This window comes from Neoarius graeffei, chromosome 3 (assembly GCF_027579695.1).
Source record: "Neoarius graeffei isolate fNeoGra1 chromosome 3, fNeoGra1.pri, whole genome shotgun sequence".
In the NCBI taxonomy this organism is placed as follows: Eukaryota; Metazoa; Chordata; class Actinopteri; order Siluriformes; family Ariidae; genus Neoarius; species Neoarius graeffei.
In genome coordinates, this window is record NC_083571.1 from 91,313,031 (window position 1) to 91,325,232 (window position 12,202).

General features: G+C 42.2%; 1 protein-coding gene across 1 annotated transcript in view; it reads right to left on the reverse strand.

The window, feature by feature from the left end:
• Nucleotides 1-1,235: 1,235 nt before the first annotated feature.
• Nucleotides 1,236-12,202, reverse strand: part of LOC132882627 (uncharacterized) — a gene marked incomplete at its 5' end in the record, with an annotated part of 32,948 nt that continues 21,981 nt past the window's right edge. Inside the window, 2 exons of the mRNA XM_060915714.1 lie at nucleotides 1,236-1,341; nucleotides 1,534-1,685. Coding sequence (XP_060771697.1) covers nucleotides 1,236-1,341; nucleotides 1,534-1,685 — 258 coding nt within the window. The remainder of the gene's footprint in view (nucleotides 1,342-1,533; nucleotides 1,686-12,202) is intronic.

Consider the following 12,202-nt stretch of genomic DNA (forward strand, 5'->3'; position numbering starts at 1 on the left):
CACTTCTATGATGAATGGTTTGGTGGGGTCGGGATGTTGGAGTATGGGGGCCGATGTGAAGGCTAACCTGAGCTTGTTGAAGGCTTCCTCTGCTGCCGAGTTCCAGCCCAGGCGCTTGGGACCCTTCTATGGTAAAGCTGTCAGAGGTGCTGCTAGTGAACTGAAACCTTGTATGAACTGGCAGTAGAAATTGACAAAGCCCAAGAACCTTTGAAACTCCTTAATACATTTAGGGATAGGCCAAGACCTGATGGCTGATACCTTGGGCAAATCCATGCTTACTCCTTCTGCACTGGTGACTTAGCTGAGGAACGAGATCTTGTTCTGATGAAATTTACACTTATCTGCTTTTACATACAGGTGGCTCTCCATTAGATGCTGGAGGATGGTCCTGACGTGTATCTGGTGGCTTGTGATATCAGTGGAATAAATCAAGATGTCATCAATGTAAGCAATGGCATATTTCCCCAGCATGTCCCATAGCACATCATTGATCAGGCACTGGAACACACTGGGAGCTGAAGAAAGGCCATGTGGCATCACCCAGTATTCAAAGTGTCCCGTGGTTGTGCTGAAGGCCGTCTTCCATTCATCACCTTTCCAGATCCTGATTAGGTTGTATGCGCTACTGTTACGGCGCCCCCTAGGATCCAAAGGACCAGAGCACCAACATTTGTACAACAGACTTAAGTGAGGAAAACAGACTCACACAAATAACAGTTTTAAGGTGCAGATTAAATTTTATTAGTGCTACACCAACAAAAGCAACCATAGGGGGAAAACGAAGGGTTTACAAAACTAAATGGCGACACCAAATCAAAAGAAAAAAACAACCAAAACCACCACCAATAACAGGTGCTCACAAAAGCACCTCAAATTACAAAATAGGGAGTGGTGTCACCATTAAACTAAACATAGGGCAGTGTGGCTAACAGGAAAACTAATGTGTGCCAAAAAAATGTACACCCCGGGGCAGGTCTACGTAAACCTCACCCAACGCCCCTCCCCCCAGGAGCTTAAAACAAGATAAACCAAAATAACAATGTACACAACTAAAGTAAGACAAAATAACGACTGGTCAGAAAAAGAATCACAACACATCAAAAGGATACAACATAACTAAAGATTTCTAAACCTAACACAAGACAACCAAAGATAACCAAAAACAAACCACAAACAAGGGCGCTGCCACCACCCTGGCCAAAAACGCACAATGAACAAAGAAACATGGGGACTTAAATAGTGCTGGCAATTGGAAGGGGACTGGTTGCTGGGTAAACGGAGATAAGTGGAAAACTGGATCCAGGTGTGCTGATCTGTAAGGAAAATGGTAAGTAGAACCTGAAGGGGGAGACAAAGCACAACACACATATAACAAAACACAAAATAGCAGGCCTGCATACACAAACAGAAAAAGAAACAGACAAAGTCGTAACAGCTACAAAGGTCTAGCTTGGAGAAAATTCTTGTGGCTCTTAGTTGCTCCAATGCCGCTGGGACCAGTGGAAGCAGCTATGGGTATTTTACTGTGACCTGGTTAAGACCTCTGTAATCAATGCAAGGCCTGAGTCCACCCCTCGTTTCTCCATGAAAAAGAAACCGGCTGATGCAGGAGACTTGGAAAGGTGGATATAACCTTGCTTGAGGGCCTCCTGAATGTACTCCTCCATGGCACTTTGTTCCTTCTGAGATAAGGGATAGATTCATCTGTGTGGAGGAGACATACCAGGCAGCAAGTTGATTGTGCAATCATATGGCCGGTGGGGAGGTAGGCTGCAGACCTTCCGCTTACTGAAGACTTCAGATAAATGCCAATAACATTCAGGAATGTTATGCGTTGAGTCTGGGTGTGGACTTTCTACTGAGGTGGAGGACACTTGGACTTAAGGATGAGAAATGCAGCTCTGGAAACACATGGAGACCACTGTAGAATCTCCTTATTTTGCCAGGAGATCAGTGGATCATGTAACTGTAGCCAAGGGTCTCCAAGGACAATGTCGTGGTTGATGGTAGTGGTCACGTACAGGGAAATGTCTTCGTTGTGTAATACTCCCACTTGAAGCTGGACGGGTTGGATGCGTGTGGTGACGAGTCCATCGCCTATAGGTCCTCCATCGATGGCCTTAAAGAAACAGTCCACCGTACTTCCATAATGAAATATGCTCTTATCTGAATTGAGACGAGCTGCTCCATACCTGTCCGAGCTTTGCGCGACCTCCTAGTCAGTCAAACGCAGTCAGACGCGCTGTCACTCCTGTTAGCAATGTAGCTAGGCTCAGTATGGCCAATGGTATTTTTTGGGGCTGTAGTTAGATGCGACCAAACTCTTCCGCGTTTTTCCTGTTTACATAGGTTTATATGACCAGTGACATGAAACAAGTTCAGTTACACAAATTGAAACGTGGCGATTTTCTATGCTATGGAAAGTCCGCACTATAATGACAGGCGTACTAACACCTTCTGCGCGCTTCGGCAGCGCATTGATATCTGAGCTCCGTATCAATGCGCTGCCGAAGCGCGCAGAAGGTGTTAGTATGCCTGTCATTATAGTGCAGACTTTCCATAGCATAGAAAATCGCTACGTTTCAATTTGTGTAACTGAACTTGTTTCATGTCACTGGTCATATAAACCTATGTAAACAGGAAAAATGCAGAAGAGTTTGGTCGCATCTAACTACAGCCCCAAAAAATACCATTGGCCATACTGAGCCTAGCTACATTGCTAACAGGAGTGACAGTGCGTCTGACTGTGTCTGACTGACTAGGAGGTCGCGCAAAGCTCGGACAGGTACAGAGCAGCTCGTCTCAATTCAGATAAGAGCATATTTCATTATGGAAGTACGGTGGACTGTTCCTTTAATGCTGAGTGCACTGTGCAGAGAGGTGGTAGGCAGGTTGAGCCTCTGCATGATGGTTTGTTAATGAAGTTCCCCTCTGCCCCTGAGTCAATAAAAGCAGAAAGGACATAGGTGGTGGCTGCTACCCTTAGCATTACAGGAATCTCAAAAGATTTAGACTTAACTTCTCTCACCAGGAATGTAGATTCTGCTGGTGTCTCTGCTGGGGATTCTCAGACTGGATAGACTGGACAGTGCTGGATATTATGCTCGGTGCTCCCGCAGTAGAAGCACAAGCCTTCCCTATGCCGCCTTGCATGCTCGGCACGGGTTAACCTGGAGTGGATTACTTCCATGGGAGAACTGTCCATAGAAGGCTGCAGCGACTTGGAGCAGTTGTGGAGAGAGGGTCAACGCTTTAGTAGTAGGTCTTTGCGGATAGCTAGGTCAATGAGGGCATCCAAGGTGACCTTAGCGAAACACTGCCTTGAGGGCTGGGTCATTCCACCCACTTGCAGCCGCTAAAGTCCTGAAGTCCAGAGCATACTCTATCACACTTTTAGAGCCTTGAGAAATGGCAAGTAAATTTTCACCAACCTCAATCCCCTCTGGTTTGTGGCCAAAGACTCAATTGAACAAGGAGAAGAAGTGCTCATATGAAGTAGTAGGCTCACCACCCTTGTTCCAAACAGCGGTAGCCCAGCAGAGTGCTTTGCCAGTGAGAAAGGATATGAATTTATCTGATGAGCATAAAATCGCTAAGTTAGGCATGGTGGCGAAATACATAGAACATTGGAGTAAGAAACCTTTACATGTGATGGCTTCTCCAGCGAACTTCTCCGGAGCGGGGAGTTGCAGCAGTGGCCTGGGAGGAGACTCAGGGCATGCTAGGAGGGCCTGTGACATCACAGTTGCAAGTTGTGCCATCCTGGTGTTGAGATCGTCGAGCATCTGTTGATGGTCTCCCAGCAAACGCCCCTGCGCATTCAAAGCAGTCTGCTTTGTATCCTCCGCTACATCCCTGTAGGTGAAGTATCCTGTTAGAATGCAGGCATTTACAGATGTATGCGTGGAGGAAGGGAGAGCACAGACTGTCAGCAAAGCCAAGTCGATAGACAGAAATCGAGTTGGGAAAACAAGCAAGAGTCAGGTGATTGGCAAACTTAAACAAGGAGAGACAAAGAGTGAAAACTGGAAGGAGGAAACAGAATGTCAGAAACACAAGAAGCAGCCAGAAAAGCTACAAGGCTTGTTATGTACTGAGCTAGCAGGATGATACTTCACAGGGATGTGAGTGTTTGTGGAGTTTAAGTAGAGGGACCAGTCATTGAGTAAATGGAGAACAACTGAGATTCAGTAAGCTGGAGATAGAGGGCGCTGTGTCTTGGGAATTGTAGTTCCAAGTGTCCATGTTTGTAGTTTCCTCAGTGGGTTTACTGACAGAAACCCACTTGTTTTATATTAGCGGCATTAATTAAAGAATATCGAAAATAAAGAAAGCGAGCCAACACAAACCCATAAAGTAAGACAAATAAAAGTATTCATTCAATTATTGCAAAAGAACAGAGGATGCACTGGTCTATGCATAACTGTAAGCCATAAAAATACCTCACCTGACAGAAGATTTAGTGGGAGCTAGGATGTTTAAAGACCGATATGAATTTTTCAGAGGATGAAAGCTGGCTTATAAATAAGTTGCATTTGTCATGGCATCTTCTGTTAATGCTGTGCAACACTTCTAGCACATTGGCTGACACACATAAAACAATTTTAAAATAGCCGTTTCCTTGTGTGATATGCTTGGAGTACATGATCACTTGGCTCCATTGTGAATCTCATTTTTAAATGTCAGATTTTTACATTTTCAGGTGCTATTACACTGCAAAATATTTTTATTGGCATAGAAGTGCGTCAAAATAATTCCAGTTCTGCCTTTCTTCCTTTTTCTTTGCCTTTTCTTTTCTGTTTAGTAATCATTTCATGTTTCCAGCACTCTGTGTGCTTGACCTTTTTATGGAGTTTTTTGGGTGTCACTAAATGCAAATAAGCTGTCTGGAACACATTTTACACTTTACGGGTGGTCAACATATGCACATGAACAGGATGAAAATCAGCATTTTTGAAACCTTTGTATAATGTTATTTCAGTTTGTCTTACAAAAATGTTTGCATACAACTTTACTAAAATATTGATAAATGAGGCCCAATGAGAATTAAACCAAGCCTCCCCCCAACCTTTTTTCTTGTGTGGGAGGCCTTTGAAAGAATTTGTACATCTGAAATGTCTGTTTGGTCAACTGGATTTAAGAGGAACAAGCACTCTGACATTTACTAGTCACAAACCTCTTGGACATGCTGTCATCTTCATCAAATCAACAGGGTAAGTGTTATATTAAACAGTTGTAGGCTGTGCCGAAGTGTAGTCAACATAAACCCTTTTTAGTCTAACTATAAAACTGGCAGCCAATAAAGATAGCCTATACTTCTGGAATAAATCACATAAATTATATTTTCTGTTCAAAACATTCAAGGCCGGGCGGCACGGTGGTGTAGTGGTTAGCGCTGTCGCCTCACAGCAAGAAGGTCCTGGGTTCGAGCCCCATGGCCGGCGAGGGCCTTTCTGTGTGGAGTTTGCATGTTCTCCCCGTGTCCGCGTGGGTTTCCTCCGGGTGCTCCGGTTTCCCCCACAGTCCAAAGACATGCAGGTTAGGTTAACTGGTGACTCTAAAATTGACCATAGGTGTGAATGTGAGTGTGAATGGTTGTCTGTGTCTGTGTGTCAGCCCTGTGATGACCTGGCGACTTGTCCAGGGTGTACCCCGCCTTTCGCCCGTAGTCAGCTGGGATAGGCTCCAGCTTGCCTGCGACCCTGTAGAAGGATAAAGCGGCTAGAGATAATGAGATGAGATGAGACATTCAAGGCCACAGCTAAAGTAAATGTGTTATGGAACAATTAAAAGATGGTTGTTTTGTCTGAATTTGGCATCTGTCTATAATGTCTTCCTACAGCTCTCTTGAATGCCTACACGTCTCCTGGGACTGTAGCTCATGAAACAGATAAAGAATATTCAATAGCAAAATTCCATGGCAAAATTCACACCCTGGGCAGGTTGCCAATCTATTGCAGGGACGAACAACCATTCAACTCGCATTCATACCCATGGGCAATTTAGAGTAGCCATTTGACCTAATCCACATGTCTTCACATTGTGAGAGGAAACCAACGTAGACATGGGGAAAACATGCAAACAGCAAAAACGCCCTGCAGAAATGCCCCAGTCAGCTGTGGGGTTCACACCCAGAACCTTCTTGCTGTGAGGTGATAGTGCTAATCCCTGCACCATGGCGTCACCCCAAATTAGCATTATCATATTAATTAATATTAGGGTTAAGTAATCCCCATTATGTATGACTATGTTTATAGATACATTGCATTTGTTTTTTTTTCTTTGTTTTCTTTTCATTAAAATTTACATTTGGACAAAATCCTAAATTCAGTAGGGGAGAGCGGGGTAAGATGAGCCACCCCCTGTTTCTAAGAAACAGTAAACAAATGTGACCATGTGACCACATTCAAAGGGGGGCGGGACCATTTACTTACACTTGTGGAGAGGAGCACCACATGTCAAACTAGGTGAGGGAGATATTTATAAAAATGTGTTTTTGTGCTTTCTAAGTCAATTCCATGTTTGTCCACAGTGAAGATGATTTAGAGAAGACAAAAGTAGAATAATATTTAGACACATTAGGGTTAAGTTAGTGGCTTTCTAAGCTATGATATGAATGCTAATAAAAAATAATTTTGATTAGCCTAATCCCGTTTATTAGCATTTTTCTACAAAATGGTGGCCACGGGGTAAGATGAGCCATTAGATATGGGGCAAGTTGAGCCACTGGCTCAACTTACCCCATTGGTGGCTGAGCTTACCCAATATGGATGACACTTAAGTTTTCACATTTACTGGTCATATATGACAACAACAACAACAAATAAACAAATAAATAATATGTTAATATAAATAATGTGTTTAAAAGGTTTTTAATAAATAAAATAATGCCCTCTGTTATTACAGGTGTGCATGATGCCACACTCATACAAAAGAAAAACAGACAGGGCCGCACAATCCTGTGCGGTTTTGGAGAGAGCCGCAGAGGAAGTCAGGAAAGGCAGGCCTATTCGGGCTGTGGCGAGGGATATGCATTTGGACAGGATGACTCTGACTAGGTTCATTGAAAAGATAAAGAATGGAGAGGTAGAGACCAAGTTGGTGAAAGTGCATTACTTCATTGGCCAGATAATCAAATTGGATGTCTTCGAAATAGAGGCAAGATTTCTCAAAAGAAGCCAGTCATGCCATGGCTCTGCAAGAAAGCCAACCTTTGTCTTCAAAGAGAAAGATGAGGCTGTCCTGTCAAGACAGGATATTGTGAAAAAATTGCCCCGCCCCTTTACTGTTGGTGGAACAGCACGGAGGGAGAGGCAAATGGTGTTCCCTTGCAATTTGAATGCTTGGAACATTGAATAATGATGAAATGATTGAATGATTGATGGAATGATTGCTGCATGTTTTAGCAATGTTTTAACCTACTGAAAGAAATAAGATTTTTTGGCACTGCTCTACTGTTTTAGTAATTTCTATAATATAGTATATCTCTCATTCCCTCTCTAACCATCCCTCTTTCTATCTATCTATGCATATCTCTCTCTGTCCATCTATCTATCCCTCCCTATCCCATCTCGTTCTATCACCTCTCTCTTCATCTCCCCTTCTCTATGCAACGGCCCTATCCCCACTTGATTGACTTGACTTGATTCATTGATTGCACTTCAAATAATAAAAGTTGTTTACTTTGTTAACCTAACATGTTTTGTGTTGGCTCAATTTACCCCACACAGTGGTTCATCTTACCCCGTGCATGGGGTAAGTTGAGCCACTTGACATTTTTTTTTCAAGAGGTAATATCACTCTAACCATAAGAGCTTATCAATTATTTTTTGCTCAGATAGTAACAGTACACTTTGAAATTTGGTATGGTGTGTAGACTGGAAGCAAAAATGGCTTTAAAATGTAGTTATGATGAAAAATGTAAAAAGTGGCTCATCTTACCCCGCTCTCCCCTATAGGAATTATTCTTCTGCCAATCTCAAAGCACACTTTGAACTGTAGATTTAAATAAAACTTGCTTAGGCAACAAGTTTAGGGTCAGTTTTAGGGAATTTTGTGGAACAAAGTCTCATTGATTGACTTATGTTTAAAGCAAGTGAACCAAAGAAGGAACACACAGAGAGAGAGAGAGTATAAATAAGATCCCTCTGTCAATGTCTTCTAAGACTACAGTGTGATAAGCAGATCTCATATGTTCCTCAGTAACTTCAGAGAAGTCAACTCCACAGCCAGACATCTATGAAAATTCACCAGATATGATAATTCCCAGCCTCTAATAGAGATATTAAACATAAGTCATTTCTGTAATGCCCTGCTGCTCCATGTGCAGTGTATAAATGCTGCTTGTGTCTGACCAGCATTATTGCTGAGCTACATCGAGAGATCAAAGAAGCTTTGGATGGCCTGAATCCAATTATCTTCACAGATTTCAATAAGCACACTAATGGTTGACATGTAGGGAATTTTAGCAAGTGAGATGAAAAATCTCAGGTGATGTTAATACTTTCCATTAATGGCATTTAGCAGACACTCTTATCCAGAGCAATGTACCCAGATCAGCCTGGGGTTAGGTACCTTGCTAAGGAGCACTTCAGCCATTCCTGCTGGTCCAGGGAATCAAACTGGCAACCTTTTGGTCCCAAATCTGCTTCTCTAACCATTAGGCCATGGCTTCCCCATGTTCTTATTCAAGCAAGTTTCATTGGTGGAGATATGGTAATTGGGTGGCCACCTCATCAAATATTTTATTTCACAACAACTCTCTTTAAAAGAATTCCCATTAGAGCTCCAAGAATAATACAAGGATAAAAAACAAACAAACAAAAAACACTTCCACACAAACATGCAAAAACTATGGGTATGGCCTGACAGAAGTGTGTTCATTAGTCTCTTTGTAGATTGAGTTAAAGCTCAGGCTTTTCCTGAACATCAAACTCAAGTGTGTGTAAGGATGAAGGTGTGTAATCCAGTATGTCAGTATATGTCTGTATATAGAAAGACAGCAAGCATTAATAAGAGCAAACAGGAAACCAAGAGAAGAAAGAGAGAAAAAGAAAAGAAAATCATGCAAAAATGAAAGAAGTGCTGTATTGTGTTAGACTGCTGTGCTCCTGAATGGATTTTGCTTTCTGAAATAAGGAGTTCCATTCCTGCTAGTCTGTTCATTACTCGATGTAAGACAGAGTGAGAGAGAGAGAGAGAGAGAGATAACATAGCATACAGTCTTCGTTTATCTATTTATTTCTTTATTGGAGCAGTGGTGCCTCGACGGTCAAGGGTCTGCTGTGGGTTACTGATCAGAAGGTTGGGGTTCAAGCCCCAGCATTGCCAAGCTGCCATTGTTGGGCCCTTGACTCTCTCTGCTCTAGGGGTACTGTATCATGGCTGACCCTGTGCTCTGACCCCAGCTTCCTAACAAGCTGAGATAATAATAATAATAATAATAATAAATTTCACTGTGCTGTAATGTATATGTGACAAAAGTTTCTTTTTCTAATGGATTACTTGTTTGTTTGTTTGTTTGTTTGTTTGTTCGTTCGTTTGTGTTTTTTCCTTCGACAATGAACAGCTACATTGTTTCTCTCAACCTCTATAATTTATTGAATCTTATTTTGATTTTAGTCACATGGCACTGTTGGCTGAGAGGATTATTATCTCTTTCTCATTATTAAATAACCATGGACTCATAACATAACTACTGACATAAGAAATACAATATATGCCTTGATGCAAGAGAATATTATTAAAGACACCTTGGAATTACCATCCATTTTTTTCAACTAAGCAACCAAAAAGCCAAGAGTAACTTTGAAGGAACTGGAGATATCCACAGCTCAGATGGGGAAGCTATTTATGGACAACCATAGCCTAAACTGTCACAGTCCGGTCCAGCCCATCCATGCCTGAGTTTGTGGGACTTACACACCGGCTCCAGGCCGGATCCAGGACAGGAATTCAGTCCTGCCTTGCTGAAGGCCAGTTTCCTGAAGCGGCTCCCACACCTGCTACCACTCCTCTCCCATCAGCCAGGGCCTTTTTATGAACTGTTTGGAGCTACTCCAGTTGCTGGACTTTCTCTTGTAAACTTTCCTTGCTATAGCCCTTTGGTATTGTGTCTTCTTGATTCCCCCTGCCTGAATTGTTCCTTGTTTTTTGTCTAGTTTTCTGTCCAGTTTTTTGTCCCGGTTTTACCTGCCTGTTCTTTTGGATTGTGTTTTTGCTTCCTCTGCCTGGATTTCCCTTGTCCCTGTGTTCTTTGGTTTTTGTGAAGATTTTTCTGTCCTGTTTTTGTCCTTGACCGTGCCTACCTGCTCCTCTGTGTTTTTCACCTCCTGGCCTGTTCTTTGACCATTGATTTTTGCCTGAGCTTTACTGTATCTCTGCCGTCTACTTCTTTAATGAAGTTTTTCTCTGTACACTGCCTATTTTGAGTCTGCTCTTGGGTCCTCACTTCACCTCAGGTCACCATTTCTGACACCAAACACTCCACAAAACTGGCCTTCATGAATGAGTGATGAACTATATGAAGTCCTCTTTGGAGGAAAGATGTTGCAAACTTAGCAAATATGTGGTTAAGCGTTCCTTGGCCTGATGGGACAAAATTTGGACTTTTTGGCCTTGAAACAAATCGTCTTGAGAACGCCATCCACGAAGTGAAGCATGGTGATAGTAGCATTTATGTTGTTACCTTGGCATGTTGATTCCTTCTTAAATGCCCCTCCTACTGACTTTTTGTGGAAGGGCTCCTCAAGAGAGAGTCTCATTTTTCTTTACATATCCTTTACATTTTTGAGAATGGGTTAAATATTACGCCATATGACATTCAGAGTCTGTGATATTTTTATGGTCCACCACTAGATGATCGAGGCATTTTCTGTGCATCTGTCTGAGCATCTGTCTGAGATGCTTGCTAGTGAATGTTTGTAGGATTTATATGGAATTAGTATAGTGACCAGCAAGTGAACTGATTAGATTTTGGAATTGATCCAAACAGGATGAAGGTCACAGTAAGGTTAAATGTCTGAAATATTTTTTCTTCTGTAGCACCCTTACCAGTGGCGGGTCCTGAAAATTTTCTCAGGAGAGGCAAATTATCCAATAATGTCATAAGGTGCCTCATTCAACAGGTACGTTATAGGTAGCCAGACATTATTGACTCTCTTTTTGTTTTCTCTCTGCATATCACAGTTCCATGCCACTTCTGTCCACTAGATGGCAGCACATTACAGAAATCTTTTCCCTGTAGCTACCCAAGCTATAGGCTGTGGTGTAAAGTTGCAAACAACATTCATAATCGAAGAATAGTTTGGCTCCACAATGACCAATTCCAATTACGCCCTATTCACTATTCACATTATTTCAATATTGTATGATGTGAAATAGCCAAGAATGATATCTTTATAAAAGATATGTCCAACAACTAAATAAGAAAGGAAACCATATTTTAAAAAAATAATACATTTATTTGCCAATCTTGAAAGTACTGTTCTACAGAATGTTCTGTAAATAGATTTTGTACTTCAAACTCCATGGCCAGCAAGAATTTTACGGACTGTGCAACTTAAGGACAACAGGAAAGTGCACTTACTGTAACAAAACATTGTAAATAGTTGGCTAACATAACAATAGCAGTTGAATAAATAGATGAGTGGATCTTTAGATCTTGCAATTACTGGTATTTACCAAGGATATTACCAAAGTGCTAACTCTCAGAGCAAAGTGTGGCAAATATAAAAATGCACATTGAAAACATCAAAAGTGAACGGATTCTGTGACTGTGTGTGAGTGGGGGGGGGGAGGATTGAAGAGTGGTAGGCTATTACATTGTCTTTACCTCGTAGAGCTAACTCGAACACTCCACAAAATTTCATGCATTGGATGAGCCAGTTTAATATGTGCCTGTTCTTGCTCACCTCATTGTTGTGGCAGCGAACTGCTAGCCTGTAGCCCTCATCCAGTTGTGTAGCGATGTTCACTCTCCCAAAAGCCGAAAATTTCAGGCAGCTGCCCATATGAATCTTTGATGACTCATGTTTTTTTATTTTCTCCGACAAATGATGCATGTCCGAAACTCCAGTGACCGTCCAAGCAGTGTTGTCCATGGAGCCACCTCCAGGGTGGAAAAGTAAGCAGGGGTAGCAGAAAACGGCTGAGGCATCCTTGCAGCCAGCTAGCCAGGATTTGCGCTGGTACCATGTTG